The 19,247-nt window shown below is 36.4% G+C and overlaps 1 protein-coding gene across 3 annotated transcripts in view; it reads left to right on the plus strand.

Annotated features, from left to right (window-relative positions):
• Positions 1–19,247, plus strand: part of frem1 (FRAS1 related extracellular matrix 1) — a 74,833-nt gene that overhangs the window by 53,269 nt on the left and 2,317 nt on the right. For 2 of the 3 annotated variants that reach the window (XM_002939090.5, XM_031890521.1), the window contains exons 26-34: positions 909–1,110; positions 1,474–1,618; positions 3,700–3,829; positions 5,561–5,633; positions 13,681–13,830; positions 14,322–14,524; positions 15,329–15,376; positions 17,099–17,278; positions 18,227–18,352. In XM_002939090.5, coding sequence (XP_002939136.2) covers positions 909–1,110; positions 1,474–1,618; positions 3,700–3,829; positions 5,561–5,633; positions 13,681–13,830; positions 14,322–14,524; positions 15,329–15,376; positions 17,099–17,278; positions 18,227–18,352 — 1,257 coding nt within the window. Of the gene's footprint in view, positions 1–908; positions 1,111–1,473; positions 1,619–3,699; positions 3,830–5,560; positions 5,634–13,152; positions 13,264–13,680; positions 13,831–14,321; positions 14,525–15,328; positions 15,377–17,098; positions 17,279–18,226; positions 18,353–19,247 lie in introns of those variants that run through there. The other variant, XR_001925426.2, reaches the window with a different exon arrangement.

Genomic DNA, 19,247 nt, shown 5'->3' on the forward strand with positions numbered 1-19,247 from the left:
GGGTTTGATCCCAAACCATAGGTTAAGGCTCACTGCTGTGCAAAGATTTTCTGTGTCATTTTTAAATCAATGTGTTAATGCGTGGATTTTGCTGCCATGGTGATGTTCTTTGGCTGAACAAAACAGGCTCAGCTATGTCCAAGTAATTAAACAGATTAGCTGCCTCCTCGGGATTTTTTGTCTATCTTCACCTTCCAAGTTTCCTCTTCCCTGATTTCTAATCTTATATTCTGATTAAATGTTGTCCTCCTTACTCCATCTCAGCTCATTGACTGGAAGCATGTGTCATTGGTATGTTTATTGCACCAAGTAAAAGGCACGAAGGAGGAAATTAAGGATAAAATTCCAATCATTCTGTTATTGTTTATTTCATACTGTCCAACTGCTGAGTAGGTGAAGTTAACACTTTAGTGTGCATTTCCTAAACCAATTTTTTTTCTAGACATGTGTATACCAAAGTGTAAATATATCCTTCGTAATGCTATGAAACTGATATATGTTTAATAATTTGATGTAATTTCATTGCTTTTGGAATGCAGGGCATAGTTCTAGGCAGGTTACTGCATGGAGTGAACTGTTCAGCTGTGTATATTGTGAAATAACTCCTTTCGCTATTTATATTGGACTGTATTTGTATTCTTTTACAAGTTGATGTGGAATGTTCTGTTTTATTTACTTTGCTGTAATACCCATGCGCTTTATGGCAGTTTTGGGAAAACAAGCGTTGGATGTGTCACCCTTCCCAACAACACTAAGAGGATTTAATTACACTTGAAATTATGGTAACTCATATTCACTGATATAAATGTAACCAATACATATGCAACTATCAAGTCGAGAGTCAGTGACACAATTTGCTGCCATGAAGAAATGGTAAATGACTTGTATATCTATTTTCCATATTCAAGGTAGATCCTGTGGACAGCACAGCTCCCAGAATTGTCCATCTTCAATGCCTTACAGAAGTTGAGCTTCTGAAAAATGGCCAGTATGGAATTTATATTACTTCAAGACACTTAAAGGCATCTGATCCAGACACAGATGATGAAAGAATTGTCTTTCACATATTAGGAGGGCCTCACTATGGTTATTTAGAGAATGTTACAACAGGTATGTCTCCTCTGTTTTATCCCTTCCAAAACTGTAAAGCATTTCTTTAATTTGGCTGAAATATTTTTAGATTAGATTGTACATTGCCATTAAATGGAAATCAAAGGAATGAAAGATAAATATGCAGAAAGTTCTCCCTTGACTACTTTACTTTTAATCCTGGGGGTTGTTTTCTTATGCAGGAGGCCTCTCCAATCAGAAGCCTCTTGCACAGGTTGCCTTTTGCCCTCCCCACTGTCATGTCACCATACTATACCTGTGAGTAATAACTGGTACAAACAGACTGATGGTAAGGTTTTGATTAGTGGATGGATACATTTTAACTTCTATGACTAATGCTGCCTATTTTGTTTTAATTATTAGGCAGGTTTATAAGAGAAAGATTTACACAAAGGGATTTAAACAGCAAATCAGTGCTCTACGTAATAAATCCATCAGTGGATGTTTTTCATGACAACATAGAGTTTGAAGTTTCAGACCCCGTTGGAAACAGAGCTTTACCACAAATGTAAGTCAGTTTCAATGTAGAGCCATTTCAGCCACATTATTTATTAAAATACCACTGTTAATTATCTATTTTCTCTTTGTATGTGTCTAGCTACATTTTTACTAGGGGTGCAGCAAAAGGGAACATATTTATTTTTTAATGATTATTATCCTTTACGTCCCACCCTGACATCTAAGATGTTGATGGTTCAGCTTGCAGTTTTTGTTTTGACAAAGCTGCCATTGGCTTTGGGTGTCAGGCAATAACCTACTTTATAAAGTCCTATAGATTTGCTGTTATGTTTTAATTCCCTTATAATTCCAGAAAAGGAGCAAAGGCATAATTTGGAAACATAGCCTGCTAAAAAAGACTGCAAATTAAATGAATGCCCATAGACTCCAATGGATGGAAAAAAAAAGGTTACGCGGTAGCCACAAAAGAACACCCATTGACTTCAAAGTTAAGCCAAATGGGACAGATTTGCTTATCACTATCAATGACTCTCAGCAAATAAGTTGTCCAAAAGGTGCAATCTTTCATTTCACCAGAAGATGTCTCTCTTTCCATAACTATCAACATCTGTGCATTTAAAAACAGGGAAACAGCTGTGTCTGACATTGCAAGAATAAACCCAGTCACATACTGCCTTTCTTTTAATTGCACATTGCTTATTTACTAAAACCATTATAAATCTATGCTGTAATTAAATCCATATAAACAGAAATTTTGGAACTGGGACCACTTGAAAGTAATTTACCAGAAAACATTATCCACTGGGCCATTGCTGCCTATGAGATATTCAATAGCTATATGTTATGCTCCAAAACCAGAGAGTATCAAAAGATATTTTTTTTCTTATTACATTGCTAAATTATTTCACAAAATATAAAAACCCTTAGAGAAATAGTTTCACATTCTTTGCTCCATTTACTAAAGAGTCATTGTTGACTCTTGGCACTGTTATCCCTCAGCCCTAAGACAGAAGTATCCCTGTCAGTACGAGATTCAGAAAAGTTTTCAAATATATATCGTCCATAGTGTAGATGTAGATTGTAAATTATACTTTGATTCTTCAGGCAAAGGCTACTTGGCAGAAGTGTTTCTTAAAAAGCAGCTTGTTCTCAATGCAAAATTTGCATTAAAAACTCCCACAAGCACCTTGTTCCATACACAGTTGCAAGGTCCAACATTAAATAGCCAAATCGCTAGTTTATATCTCCTTTATATCTCCAACTGCCTGCTAATTTCATTGTTTACAATACTCTTGCAAACACAGAACTGCAGTCTATCATGCATATGCCAGTAATTTGAAGGGTTTTCTCCCATTACCCCTACTTAACATTGCACAGCTCCACAGTTCTCCAACACTGCAGAGCAAACCCACTAACCTACAGAGCTGCAACCCAAAGCCCCAACAGTACATCCCCAGCAAGCCCACATTGTATTGCACAGCACCCCTACTTCATCTTGCACCTTAACTTCATCTTGCACCTGTGCTAGAGAAGAGTATGAAATGTTTTCAGTACCCATACAGAAATTGTAGTTCCCATACCCCTGCACAGTACTGCCAATAAATGTTTGCTTTAATACAAATACCCCCATGTGTACTTTCTTTCTTACTTTTGTGAACAAAAGGGGCACCACAGAAAAATTAACCTACTTTCTGTTAATTCCTATGGGGTTTTTAGAAGTATATTTATCAAAAATGTAACTCTAACTTTCACCCATTGATATACACACTTCTAAAAATCCCATAGGATTTAATAGGGAGTGGGTGATTTTTTCTTTTGTGAGTGCTTATTTCACTCTTTGATAAATCTGCCCCTAAGTGTTCTTTATTGTGTCGAGGCTAAATGATATGTATATGTGGTATATTTGTAACTTTAGCGACAATCTGTCTTTTACAATGCAAAAAACAGGAATGTACTGATTTCATTGCTACAATTACACATGGTTGGGGACGCAGTAGTAGCCCAGGATGTCAATTTCTCTAGGAGTTTCAAAACTGTAAAATGGAAAATATACTAAGATTAGTGCATCAACCAGCATGTAAAGAAATGTGCCTTGAATTGATGTTGTCTGGGTTTTTTATTTTTTTGCAGTTTAGAGCTGAAATGGAGTCAAATTGAATTGCTCCAAGGCATGTATGAGGTGTGTGAAACCGAGGCAGTTGTGTCTTTGAAGATGACAAGAAAAGGTTATCTCCTGGAGTCTGCTTTTGTTTCGCTCAAGGTAGCAGCCCCATGCGTTGAATTGCATATGAAACAAGTAAAAGTTTGTGCCATGTCAGCGTTTTACTGAGCAAGTAATGCATTTATCTTTTGTAATATTAAAATATTAGGTTTCTTTTTTTTCAGCTAAAGTAGCATATTTAGGTCACTGCAAAATATTCTGTGTTGTTGTCATAGCCATCAGAAGAAGTAAAACCGGTTTTCCTGAATGAAATGTATTTACAGCACACTAAAAAAAAAACCTTTGCTTCAGTATTTTTTGGAGTTCTCTAACATTGTACAGAACAGCATTAATTTATATGCACATAATTACTATATAAGATAGCCACCACCTAGTCAGAACTACAAGACCAAGCCACCAAGTGTAGACTATAGTCATTTACAACCACCATTGTGAATGCAGGGCACTAAAATGAACACTTTATACTTGTGAGCATTTGATACCAGTCATAAAAGGTACTTGTGCTCAAACATGCATCTTTACTGCAAAGTACTTGGGGGAGCAAAAATGATCCTGAACCCCCTATTTTAATGAGTAGAGCACAAGTTCACGTATTGGTGCATGGGAATTACTTATACCCTGATCATGGTGCTAATTCCATGTTTCCCCTGCAACTGTCATGCATATTATATGCTAATGATAATTACTGACACACTGGTAGTAATGGCATCCCCACTTTGCTAACTATTGGTAACTAGCACATGTTTGGTGTACCATGTGCAATTACAACTTTGGTGTGTGGCCGCACTGATGTTTGAATTATGTGGAAAAAATGCAGGGAGCAAACATGCAGATTTGTATCTGAAAAGTGCACTTAGCACAATGACATGGAAGCAGAAAAATTGTCACCTTGAAACCCAAAAGGTTCTGCTTAAATTCTTGTTTGGATAGGATAACTGGATCATGCCAAATCCAGTTTTGATGTTGAAATATCCCTAAAACAGGATAGATTACTAAAAAACAGGCAGTCCTTCTGTATGGCTCATCTGGCAATGAACCAAAGAGTCGAGCAGTTCCAGGACAAAATAATTGGTCCTAATTTATCATCAAAAAACAGCCCTCTAAAATTAGCTGAACAGCCACTTTAATGACTGGACTAATATGGGGTAATCTCTTTGCCTAGTGTATTATCGTATAGAGCGTATGTATGGGAAGAACTTGGTGTTAAGGTAGATAATGAACCAAAGAGTTGAGCAGTTGCAGGACAAAAGAATTGGTCCTAATTTATCATCAGAAAACATCCCTCCAAAATTAGCTGAACAACCACTATAATGACTGGACTAATATGGGGTAATCTCTTTGCCTAGTGTATTATCGTATAGAGCGTATGTATGGGAAGAACTTGGTGTTAAGGTAGATAAATAAGCCTTATTTACTCAGCTGACTATAGAGCATTGGCTGTATGTATTTATAATCCTTGGTACCCATGTATGCCTATCACTGCTTAGATGAGCTCTGTATATTTGGTCTTGATTGGAAACTTGTTAGCACCTGTGTTGTCAGTAGATGAACAATGGTTCCTAGAAAAACATCTGTTGTTATAAGATTTCCCGTTATCTTACTCTAAACAATTTGTGTGAAACAGAGAATAAAAAATGTAAGCACTGAGAAAATAAATTGCAATTGCTGTACCTCAGTTATGGGGGGATCACTTAATCTATGTCCCGTGGTAGTAAAAGCTTCTTACCTAAAAACTGACCCATTGTCAAAACAATTTGTCTTTTTTTGTAGGTGAATGAAATAAGTGCTGTTCTTGGCAAAGACATTTCCATGAATCCTTCCAGACTTATACAGTTTGATCCAGGTAAATCACTAGAAAGATAAGCAGGGTTTTCAAATGTAAGCACAGCTCTATCCAGCCTGAAGTACATACTGGCTAGCAGTTGAAAATGTGGGGGCAGAAATGTTAACCTTTGGTTACTAACAATGCCAGGCAATTTATTTGCACAGAAAGCATTTAACGTATTCCACTTTTCATATTATGCTTAATATGTAATCTGGAGTTATAGCTGCATGCGGGTTAAAACATTTATTATAGATTTATGTCTGAATTAATTGGTAAAATGCACGTTATTTATATGCAGCTATTGTTACGTGCAGGATTTCTGCACCAACAAAAGGAAAAAAAACATGACATAAAATTAGAAAGTAATGCTATAATTCCTTTTCCAAAATATAATACATTTATTTTTAAGCCTAAAAAATCTAGTTGGAGCCGTTGTTTTCTAAACAGCAGGTGATTAATGTACTGTAACAAAGCGTTATCTTACTTACATTATACTTAATTAATTAGTAGTAAAACATAGCTATTTGCAGACAGAATTTGGCATGTTTTTCTATTTCCCAGACCTTGTAAGTAGTGAGCCCTTGCATACAGCTGCCAAAAGAATGACTTTATGCTCACTTCAGAAGGAAAAATAATCATTTTGGCTAGAATATAGATAAACCGTTCTAGAGGAGACGCCTTGCGGGTTTTTTTTCTAATGAAAAACGATATCATCTTTATGTCAACGGTAGATGTACTAATTAGCATGCAAAAGAATTTAAAGAAACACTAGACAAAAAAAGTCAGAGTTTGACTTTGTTAACTGTTTTTGCCCTGCCAGCAACTGGCATACAAACCTCCACAATGTCTCTGCCAATAACCTTGGAAGGCTGCCATTAGTGGCTAGCCCCCCTCACTCACTGTATCACTTATTTGTGAATAACAGGCCTATGGCCAGATTGAGGTTGTTGTGTTTTGTAGTTTTCTGGGAATACACAGGTAGCCAGATTGCCAATCAAAGGTCTTTGCTCGTACTAAGGTGCTAATGATGTCAGTATGGTTGACTTTTCAGCAATAATTCATGGCTGCTTTAGTCACCATATGATACCATTTTAATTACTCTAGAGTCCACCCATCTAAACTTATATACAACAAAAGACATGGCTTATATATGATGATTAGAACTTTTAAAAAAATAAAATAAGAAATTAATTTTATATTCAGACTGCGATCTGTCCTTAAGGTATAGATTCTTGCAGAAAAATGTGTAAGAAAGCATACGCAATTTACATATACTTGCTTTTTATTTACATTCTCACACTGTTTATTTTTCCAATCGGTCTGCATTATTATTATTCCATTTACACATTTAATATACTAAAACGAAAGGGGAGATAAAATCAGTGGCCGTTGGCAAACCTCTCCACAAATAATCTTCAGTGGTCCGTGAAGGCTCAACCCCAACCCCATGCTGCTTCCCACCACTCACAGCCAGTTAAAAGCAGATGGGGAGGGACAACTACTATGCTGATCCCTAATATGCACATCTGAATGTATCTGCCCCTCATGAATAAAACACTGCCTAACAAATTCAGTGCTATATTCATTAGGGGGTATGAGGTTATCTGCGCTTTGATTTGAGAAACTGAGCTTCTGTGTTTACAGCCCAAAGAAAGGAAATTAGAGGAATAAGAGGGGTTTTACATGTAAGTAGTTTTTCATGAAATGGTGAATAAAATGTACAACACAAAAAAAAGTTTCCCGCTACTTATGTCTGAAAGGAAAGTCAGCATGAAGAAAAAAGTTATTATACATAGTATACTGTGTACTATCTATACTCTGTATACTAAGCAAATGGTACATCGCCCTATACTGGCTTCAACTATTTTTCCAGATATAATTCAAACTACTGACCCTGACATCCAAAGGAACTCACTACTACACCTTATATCTCTGAACTTATCTCCAAGTACTGACAAACTGCTTTTCTTACAGTCTACTCCTCAACACCTCACTCATCACCTCTCCTCATAAACACATTCAAGGCTTTACTGAAGCTGTGATACCTCTCTGGAATTCCCTCACACGCTCCATAAGACTTTCTCCCAATCTTGCTGTCTTTAAACAATCTCTTACTTTAAAAAATGTATTCCAATTCAGTTTAGCATTTCTTTAGTATACACAAGTTTGCCACTACCACCTGTGGTGCCCATCTCCACACCTTGTGTCTCCTACCCCCTTCCTTTTTAGATTGTAAACTCTAAAGAGAAGGGCTCTGTTTCCCTCCTATATCTATTTCATTTGTATGTTTAATGGATACATGTTTCTGTATACATTGCTGCAGAATATTGTCGAACTCCAGCTTCCAAACCAAAACTTGTTAAGAGTCCTACACAACACAGAGACCCCATAACATACCTATCACTGTAATCTGTTCCTTCAAAAAGTTTGGATAAATGCCATTTTTATATGCAGAACTCCAGCCGTAAAACAGTTCCAGCTTCAAAACTTCTCTTTTTGCATCATTTGAAATCCTTAAAGGAACAGTAACACCAAAAAATGAAAGTGTATAAAAGTAACTAAAATATAATGTGCTGCTGCCCTGCACTGGTAAAAGTTGTGTGTTTACTTCAGAAAGTCTACTATAATTTATAGAAATAAGCTGCTATGTAGCCATGGGGGCAGCCATTCAAAGGAGAAAAGGCACAGGCACATAGCAGATAACAGATAAAACACTATTGTACTATTGTATGTGTAGTGTTATCTGCTATGTAACCTTGCCTTTTCTCCTTTTTTCCAGCTTGAATGGCTGCCCCCATGGCTACACAGCAGCTTATTATATAAATTATAGTAGTGTTACTGTAGCAAATACACCAGTTTTACCAGTGCAGGGCAACAGTGCATTATATTTTTATTACTTTAAAGCTCTTTCATTTTTTGGTGTTACTGTTCCTTTAACAACTTCTCCACAGCTTACAGACAGCATACAGAAAGCATATAACCTACAATCACGTTTGCAGCAATTGTGTAATTTAAATAAGCAGGCTGAAGGCTGAGGACAGTCGACTAGTGTTACAATTTTTATGATTTACAAAGTAGTCAGCCAGATAAGCAGGAGAACATATTGCATTATAAAACATGAAAAGGCTGCATGTATACTGCAAAATTTACTTTTCAAAAAGCTTAAAAGAAAACTATACCCCCAATAAATGTAGGTCTGAATATCAATATATTGTATAAACAAGCTCATATGTAAAGCCCTGCTTCATCTAAATAAACCATTTTCATAATAATATACTTTTTTTAGTAGTACTGTATGTGCTATTGGGTAATTTTGTGCTATTGGGAAAATTGCCATCATAAGAATTAAGGGCCACCTCCTGGGATCATAGGATTCACAGTGCACACAAACGAGCCAAGGCACACATACATGCTAGGCCACATCAGCCAATTAACGGACAGAGTTCTGTCTTTTGCTTCAATATTTCTTCCTGTTACAGTTAGAGCTGCATTATTTCTGGTCATGTGATTTATTTGATATATATTTTCCAGTTTGGTGAGATTCTTTAATGGGTTGCTTAACATATTAATAACTCTGTTGGTTAAGTATTCATTCTGTATAGTTTTTCTTTAAGCTGTGTTTGGGAGGAGTTCCCCTTTAATAACTTTAAGGAATTCTAACTTTAAATAGGATATACAAATTCTGTACAAATGTCACTTTGGCTGGAGCCAGTGTGACTCTGACAATATTGATTCACTACATGCTCAGCAGAAATGCTATCACCTGCATTTTAAGACACTTATCTCTCAAATAACATGCTCTGGGGGAGATGAAGACCTTGTTATTACCCTGACAATTTTCTACAATGTAACAACAGCCACATGTTTCATCAAATGAAAACTGTATATGCCATAGCCCTACTCACAAAGAAGATTGCAGGCTCAGTAGCATAATTGCAGTGCCGGAGCTCTGTGTGATGTACAAGACATGTACAAAGCATTCTGTTTCTACACATACTGGAAAGAACAGATAAGTATAGTTAAGAAACATCAGATAACAAGCCTCATAGGAATGGCAACCTTGTGCCAAATGTTTAATCGTATAGGAAGTGCTTTCTCAAACAGTGGCTGAGAGAGTGCCAGTCTTACATCAGCTTGAATTTACAATGTGCCAATATGATGACTGGGGAGCTAGAGAGTAGTTTAATCTCTGCCATCATTAAAAAACACAAATAAAAAAATGAACATATTCTGTTAGATATATTAAATTATATAATAGCCTGCAATTATTAGGGCTAAAATCTATTTTGCGCTTGTATTAAAAAAAATGCAAAGCTACTGCCCATGGGCAGATTTATCTTGTGTTGATAAATGACCCCCAGTGTGCCTATTTTTTGCAGTTTGCTACCTGCACTGCATATACCAACCCCTATTATCTTGCCCTTCTCCTCTCTTCTAATCTCTATAAAATATAACTGTGTACAGGTATAGGACCCATTATCCAGAATGCTCGGGACCAAGGGTATTCCGGATAAGGGGTCTTTCCGTAATTTGGATCTTCATACCTTAAGTCTACTAAAGAATCAATAAAACATTAATTAAACCCTATGAGATTGTTTTGCATCCAATAAAGATTATTTATATCTTAGTTGGGATCAATTACAAGGTACTGTTTTATTACAACAGAGAAAAAGGAAATTGGTTTAAAATTCTAAATTATTTCATTAAAATGGAGTCTATGGGAGACGGGCATTCCTTAATTCGGAGCTTTCTGGATAACTGGTTTCCGGATAAGGGATCCCATACCTGTACTGTGTATTTCCATACCTGCTATGCAGTTTTGTCCCTGGCCTGAAATGACCCAAGCTGAGTCAAGAAGCTCAGTGACGTTATAATATGCAATTATATATTTCTGCCTTTGAAAAACATATATGGAAGATATCTTATAGCTATTATTGTATTTTAGAATTGCTTTTGGATTATTACTTGCAAACCATAATTGTTTAGAGCTGTCGAAGGACATGAATGCAGTAAAGGTAAAATGTCAGTATGTGTGATGCCAAAGGATTAGAGACATCTTGATTTCATTAGAACTCAGTCTCTTTGCTTTAGTAAATCTAAATGAGTTTAAAACTGTAAACAATTTTTATCAGTCATTGTTAGTAGGATGGCCTCTGTCTATGAAATATAATAGTGTCTCAGGCTTATTTCTTACCAACATTAAACAGCAGTGCTACACTTACATACAATCCTGCTTTTTGAAACCTTGGGTGCACAGCTGTATGCCCATCTGCACAGGGTAGGTATCCCAAGCACAAAAATTACAGCAACACTCCGAGTGAGTGAGTAACATAAAATAATGTTGAATATCATTGTCACATACATAGTTAGTTAGTTACATAGTTACATAGGGTTGAAAAAAGACCAGTGTCCATCAAGTTCAACCCATCCAAGTAAACCCAGCACACCTAACCCACACCTACCAATCTATACACTCACATACATAAACTATAAATACAACCACTAGTACTAACTGTAGATATTAGTATCACAATAGCCTTGGATATTCTGATTGATCAAGAACTCATCCAGGCCCCTCTTAAAGGCATTAACAGAATCTGCCATTACCACATCACTAGGAAGGGCATTCCCCAACCTCACTGCCCTCACCATGAAAAACCACCTAACGCTGCTTCAAATGGAAGCTCCGTTCCTCTAATCTAAAGGGGTGACCTCTGGTGCGTTGATTGTTTTTATGGGAAAAAAGAACATCCCCCAACTGCCTATAATCCCCTCTAATGTACTTGTACAGAGTAATCATGTCCCCTCGCAAGCGCCTCTTTTCCAGAGAAAACAACCTCATACACAGAATATGTCTTCATACCCAGTACTTGTCAATAAGGACAAGGAAACCATCAATACCAACAATACTAAGCACTGTGTGCAAGAAATTCAAGTTAAAAAGTAAACTGCTACATATACAAATAGGGCAATATAAATAGGGATAAATATACATACATAAAATACATTTTTAAAAAATAGCAGCCGTTATCCCTCCAGCACTTTTAGTGGTAGTACCTCCAGGGTTCCACAGCATCATTAGGCACACTAACGCTTTATTTAGCAGAAGTGACAGAACAAAGAGAGTATTTGGATGCAAGTACAGGTATGGGTTCCCTTATACAAATCTAGTTCTAGTATTTTATTAATGTATTCCTTTTTCTCTGTAATAATAACACAGTACCTTGTACTTCATTGTAACTGAGTTGCATATTTTAAGGTTACATGATTTTAAGCAGACTTAAGGTATGGTAATCCAAATTATTTAAAGATCCTTTATTCAGAAAATCCCAGGTCCTGAGAATTCCAAATAATAGGTCTTATTCCTTTACTTTCAGTGCAGGGCGTCACAGAGTACAGCATCTGAGTCCATTTTAGTGCAACAACATTTGTGCCTCCATCCATTAATTATCTTTTTAATATTTTTGTGTCACATATTAGTTCCTTAACTGCCTTGAAGTTTTATGGAATGTGTGACATATTGTAAAGCTGTCTAGTTTGTCTGTGCTGGCAGTGTGACCATGCCTTCAAGCCATAAGCAGTTTTTGAGTCTATGAAAGAAAAAAGCTATAATGTACCCATAACTTACAAGCTGAAAATATACAATTTATTACCACATTTTAGCATCACAAGAAGAATGAAACTAACCCACTGCAGTGTCGCTGTGGCCTAAAATGGGCACAATGGTTGCAAACAAGGACGGTGGATCAGACTAAAGCTGCCCATGCACATAATGATTTGTCTACACTTAAAGTGATACTGACACTAAAAAACAACTCCTCAAAATATGAATGTACATAAAAAGTTGCATATAGGTCATGTTTTTTTTTTGCTTTTGTAAATAATTGTTACATGAAGTTCCTAAACCTGACTGTTTTGCCAACCTGACTGTCCCTTCTCAGCCTGTCAGTTATAGCTTCTAATGCTAATGGACTCCTGCTGCACAAATATGGCAGCCTCCTTATAGGGGAACATGGGGGATCAGACAGGTAATATAAAAGCATAGGGCAAATACAAAGTACTTTTATGGCAAAAATGAAGGTCATGCAAAGACAATGTTATGATAGATGTAAAAAAGGTTTAATTTCTGGTGTCAGTATCTCTTTAATGACCAATTTCAGTGCGATCTGACAAATCCTTTAAATTATCGTAAGGTTACTGGGCCCCTATGCATTTTTCCCAAATTCTTCTGTAGTGTACTGTACACTAAGGGATCTTTGTGCCTTAGCACAATGGTATTTTGCCTTAAGCTGGCCATACATGCACCGATAATATCGCACAAAACCTTGTTTCGTACGATATTTGGTGGAGTCTGCTGATATCGGTCGACTCGCCGGTCGGCCAGGTTAAAAGATTTTGATCGGGCGCCATAGAAGGCGCCTGAGCAAAATATGCCTTCAGGGCTGAATCGGCAGAAGGAGGTAGAAATCCTATTGTTTCTACCTCCTTATCTGGTTGTCAAACCTATGACCTTTCACCTTTTGCTGTTGAATTCCAGGCACCACCTTGCGGAAATAAAGTATTGCTGTTGCCAAGTCGCTCTACCATACCTGCAGACACAGTCCCTTCCTAATGGCTATTAGCATTATGGATACAGGATTTCTGCATGGTTTGTACATTCAGAGGATCTATTTAATGTGCATGAATGAATTTTCCTTAGGTCCTCCTTCCTACCTGCTCTGTAAGACCATAAGCAATCACTTCACTCCTGCTGTTTGGGACCCCCTAGATATAGCTCTTATTTCCCTGTATATATTTGGCAATGACGGAAACATTTTCATTCACATGTTACCCTGTGGTTTCCCTTTACATTAGAGTAGGGTTAAACAACACTGTCCAGTGATCTTTTGTAGACGTGTTCTGTGATTTGAGAGAACAGCAGGAGGGCAATCAGATTTTTGCAGGCACAATAGCATCCATCAGCTCTTCCAGTCTAACATCAGACATGCTAATTAATATATTTCTCTATCACCAGGTTGTTTGAAATAGTAATTAAAAGAGTAATTGAAATGTTTACTTGTTGTAGGAGTGTCAACCAAGACTTGGAATATAGTAATTATCCAGGATGGATTAGAAGAAGATGACGAGGTCTTTGAAGTAGTTCTGAGTTCTCCTGTGAATGCTGTTCTTGGCTCTAAGACAAGAGCTGTAGTGAAAATTGTGGACCCCAGAGGAGGTATGCTTTTTGATCTCCATCTTAAAGTCTGGATCATCCTTATCTAAAATAAAACTCTTCAGTAACTAAATGCCACCGCTGGTGTTTATTGGCATTATTTAAAATATTTTGAAATCCATTTGTATTGTTATTAAATGTGGCCAGTCCTGTAATCAAATGGACATATTATCAATATGAAGTGTTTTTAATGCAACATTTATTGCAAAAAGTATTATATAGGAGTATTGTATAAGAGATAAACTCTCTTGATACATACATTACATGTACAAATTAGGACGAGTAACACTAGCGTCCAAAAAAAGTAACGCGGGGATGCAACTTTTAAGAAGTTCAATCAAAAAGAGCGCTTCATTATTCAAAAGGGAATTTTGCCATCAAATTATTGAGAGGAAAAAAAGAAAAGGTAAATGCTCTGTATTTTTGTCCCTGAATTTATTGGGATATGTAGAGATTGCAGTAATATCAACATATGTTATTCTTTCATATTTCAGGTGGCTGCAGTTCCTCCAAAGTCAGCATGATCAAAACAACTGGAATGGGCTTACTAAACTGTACCGTCAAACCCTCACGCAAACCTTGTGCTGTTTTTAGTTTTAAAGAGACTGCAGATAAGGTCAGGGAAGATGTCCAAGAAGATGTCCATACCTTACAACTTCCGAGGAAGAGACTAAGACTCACAGGGAACAGAAAAACAGTACGCACTCTGCATACCTAATTGTTTTAAGTAGTGTGAGACAAAAGAGTATATTACGTTTGCCCTTTTTGCCTGTTTGCTGACTATGCTTAGTAAATATGCTCTTTTGAACACTTTTGCAATTTACTATATTTTTGAGGGCAATTTTAGAATTTACTAGTCAGGTTTTTTAGGGAGAGAACCTTGCCTCAGGTGGCAGTGAGCGGCCTGTTACCAGGGGTGGCAAAAAGCCACTTCTGGTAACTTTAAGAGCCAAATTTTCGTTTCTAAAACAAAAATTTGGTTTTGCTAGTGCACAATCAATGTGGCCAACTCTTGACCAGCTCTGACGCTAAAGTTCTAAGTGCAGAGCGGGAAAGAGGGGGTGGCATGCGGGATGCTGCCTCAGGGTGTAAAATATAGAAGAAACAGCTACTTTTTCCATATAGCATGATAAGAATATTTGGTTACAAACAAGGTAGAAGTCAGTGTTCCTGAGTGATAGTCACTTAATGATACCACACTGTGCATTAGGCAGCATGCTTCCCCTTCACCCTTGAATGAAGGAAAGAATATTTTGATTGCTGCAGTTCCTTCCGAAAGGTGGCGCTCTAGTAGTGTGTTTATTTTCTAAGCATTTATATATGTAGTTAGATTGATGACATGTCCAGGTTTATCCAGCAAGGGGCTCTCCAGTTGTTGCTCAGCTATAATAATCTGCCCCTTAAACATTTTATTGAGGGTTGACGTTATTTGAAGTTCAGTGCATGTTCTCTCAATTTTGAGTACTGAAAACCTGTGTTTTTTTTCCCCTGCCTTTTCCAGGTTAAACCATCATCAGTATTTAGAAACAAAACAGACATTATTTATCAAGTAAGAATAATTTTTCACCTTCATCTTATACATAAATAATAAATACAGTAACTCTCATTAAAGTGAAAGCTGCTCCTGTTTAAATGAGTACGCTATACAGATACACAGTTAGGGTATCTAATTCCATGAAGAAATAGCACTTACTATGTTATTAGGGAATCATCATGGCAAGTTTTGGTTGAATAAAAACAAGATTTACTACCAAATAAGGCCTCCTGTAAGCTGACAGTGTGCATAGAGGCTGCCTAATAACCAATCTTAGCCCTTATTTGGCACCTCCATGAACTTTCATGATGCTTGTGTTGCTCTCCAAGTCTTTTTACATCTGACTGTAAGAAAGGTTGGGGACCCCTGCCTGCAATAACATTGGATTTAAGCCATTTTGGGAGAAATCACTTTAAGTTTAGTTAAAGTATGGAAACTTAATTAAAGAGTTTTGCTTGGTCTAAGCTAGAGAAAATGGCAAAAGTGTTTGCCCAGTTTCAATTGAAAGGCCCTTGAAACTGGGCAAACACTTTTGTCATTTTCATGGGAAATTAAAGGAGAAGGAAAGGCTAATAAAGAGTTAATCTCAAGCTGCAGGCACACCTTCAGTTCTCTCAATAGTGCCCTTAAGTCTCCCCATATTTCACCTGTTCAGATGATCAGAAGCCAAACAGGAAGAAAAAACGCTGAGCTGTGTAAAGAAAGTTCCCATAATGCCTCACTCCTGCACCAAGACCCAGACCAAGTGAACATGCTCAGTTTGTAAGACTATGAGGAAGTTTCATGCTGAATGGCTCAGATCCACATTCCTAAGGGGGGGAGTGAGCTTAGCATTCTTGAGGGAGGGGGGAGCAGGAGGGAGGAGAGAGCAGAGTGCTGTGTGTCTCTGGCACATGAATTACAGACACAATAAATCTTTTGACAGAGAATCAGTGCAGCGTTTCTGTGAGTGCTTATGGCTGTATTTACATAGACCTTTCTGCTAAAGCTTACTTAGTTTTTACCTTTCTTTCTTCTATAAATATTACTAGATAAAGTACACAAAACTGGAATAAAAGAAATATGCTTAAAAATTATTTACTCCAATAAACCGGTTACTTAATCTTCCAATGCATTTGACTAACTCAGGTTTTAATTTGCAAAAGAAACTCGTACAGGCATACAATCTGGAAACCCGTTATCCAGAAAGCTCCAAATTACAGGATGGTCATTTCCCATTGACTCCATTTTAATCAAATAATTCAAAATTTTAAAACATATTTCCTTTTTCTCTGTTATTATAAAACAGAACCCTGTACTTCATCCCAACTAAGTTATAATCAATCCTTATTGTAGGCAAAACAATCCTATTGGGTTTATTTAATGTTTAAACTTTTTACTCTGAAAAGCTGTAAGAATTATGCACTGCATGATTTAGGATTAGTGTCTGGGCTATTCACTATATCATAATTCAGCTACAGAACTGATCAGTATTTACTCCATGAGAAAGGGTAAGACAGTAAAATGTATCATTTTATCACTGATACATTTGTAGACATATTTCACTGCCAGGGGACAGCTTTTATTATGTAGCTCAGCAATTAGTTACCATATATATGCATCAAGTGTATTGTTGTTTGGCAGAAAGATTATGAACCCATTAGGTTTAAAAAAAAAAAAAAAAAGTGTTTTAGTACAAATAAATTATTTGAAAATGCTAATGTTCTTGATATAAACTCATAAATATATATTCCACAGTATCATGGGATTGTGTCTCTCCGAGTGGAAGAAGATAAGCCAGTATTAAATGAAACAAAGAAAGCAAAAGTACTAGTGAAGAACCGTGGTCAGAGGAAGATAAATGCCCCCTCCCAAAATCCTGACATTCTTCAATCAGGCAGAACCATGTTGGATTCTCATGTTACTACTGGTGGTCAGGTAAATAGCCAGGCTTCGCTGTGTAAACGTCGTAAAATTGGCGTAATTTTTTTAAGTGTTTTTTCTTCCACCGGAACTTATGGAAAATAACGGCATAATATCCGGCGTTCAGGCGGCGATCTTTTCCATTTATTTTACACAGCTTTTTACTCCGTTTTTTCAGCGAATTAGTTTTACACAGCATAATAAATACGCCCGTAACTGTTACTGTGACAACACAATGTTATTTTCAATTCTTCTTTTTTAAGTTTTGTGTGGTTTTTGAGTTATTTGGCAGTTTGTGTTTTCAGCAGTTATCTAGTTGCTAGGGTACAATTTACCCTAGCAACCAGGCAGTGGTGTTAATGAGAGATGAGTGCTTATTCACTTAACTATCAGACATACAAAAAAAGGATACACTTTTCCAGTGGATATGTATGCAATGCCCATATCATTTGCTGGATGAAACTGACCACAAATGCATTTTAATATTGTAGCATTTTTTTCCTATCAAAATTCAGTTATATTGAGTCTAGTTGTCACATACAATAATACAGTGTGACTAGCCAGAACCAGTTTTCAAGTTGTTCACATAGGATGTGAATATTGCTGTATAAATGAAGCTAAGCAAATCAAGCCATAAATTATATTTTAAATTCAGCCCTAGGATTTAGAAAATGTTTATTAAGATAATATTGCTTATGGATAATGTTCACATTCTTAAACTAAGTCTAATTATATCATTTTTTCTGTTTTCCATAAGTATGTTTACATCAATCTTATCATACGCAAATGTTCTTTACTGTAATTATAGAACAAGTTTAGAGTTTCAGTACAAGAAACATCTGGCACAAAAGACCAAAATATAATTAACTTGTTTATGTGATTATAATGAAGCAATTTTATAATATCATTTTAAGGTACATTTTTACAGCTATTAATATGTGCACAAATAACATTTATTCATAGGATAACGCAATATCGTTTCCTAAAAGATGCACACCAAGTTTAAAAGGACTCCTGCATTTTGAGGACACAGTACAGAAACTGTTCCAGTGTGACGGCATATCGTGGAACCCCTGGATCACTACTAAGGTTCTCTTTGACCTCTTCAAAATGTACTGGGAATGAAGAATTTCATTAGAATTTAATTTTTTTGGTTTTAACAAGGGCTGTTCTTTAGGTATCCAGGGGCCACACTAAAGGACTTGTTTATTAATGCTTGAATTCAACTTTTTGTGCAGGTCCATTTCTTTTGCTCTAAAATAGTGATGAGCAAATCTGTCCCGTTCTGCGAAAAATTCCCGAAACGCATCATTTTTTGGAAGCGGGCGACAATTTCTTCACAGCAGCGGATTTATGTTTTTGTTGCCTGTTTCGCAAAAAAATCCACCAATGCCAAAACACAGAAAATCGTAGTAAATCAACGCATGCCGAATACTTTTGCCCATCACTATTCTAAAACTCAAATTTTAATTATGGCTTCCAAAACTCCGAAAATTTATCAAGCATAAAAAATTAAAAAAATTCAAATGTAAAATGTAGGCATCTAAAAGCTTGTGAGTTCCTGTAGAAGTTAATAGGAGTTGTCCTAGGCAAAATGTAAGTGATTTCTTCAATTGCAGTGTTTCGAATTTATTTTTTAAGAGTTTGTAAACCCACTGAAAATGATGAGTAAATTACAAATTTGATGCATTTGAGTTTTTTTCCATTTTATTCAACTTAGTTGTTTAGATTCAAAGGTTTGAATGAATAAGCAAACATTCAAGCTTTGTAAAACGTCAACTAAATTTGAATTGAAAGAAAAACCTTTGAAATTTACAAATTAAAATTTTGACAAAATAAGTGTCAGCAACCATATATTCTCACTGTCTTTTTCCATAAAGACAATGTATCAGCACAGCACTGAAAGTATCAGTATTTTCTGTACTATTATCTTGAATTTATTTCATGAGGACATACAGTAACTTACTTGGGGTAATGTAACAAT

Source organism: Xenopus tropicalis, chromosome 1, assembly GCF_000004195.4.
Source record: "Xenopus tropicalis strain Nigerian chromosome 1, UCB_Xtro_10.0, whole genome shotgun sequence".
Classification (NCBI taxonomy): Eukaryota; Metazoa; Chordata; class Amphibia; order Anura; family Pipidae; genus Xenopus; species Xenopus tropicalis.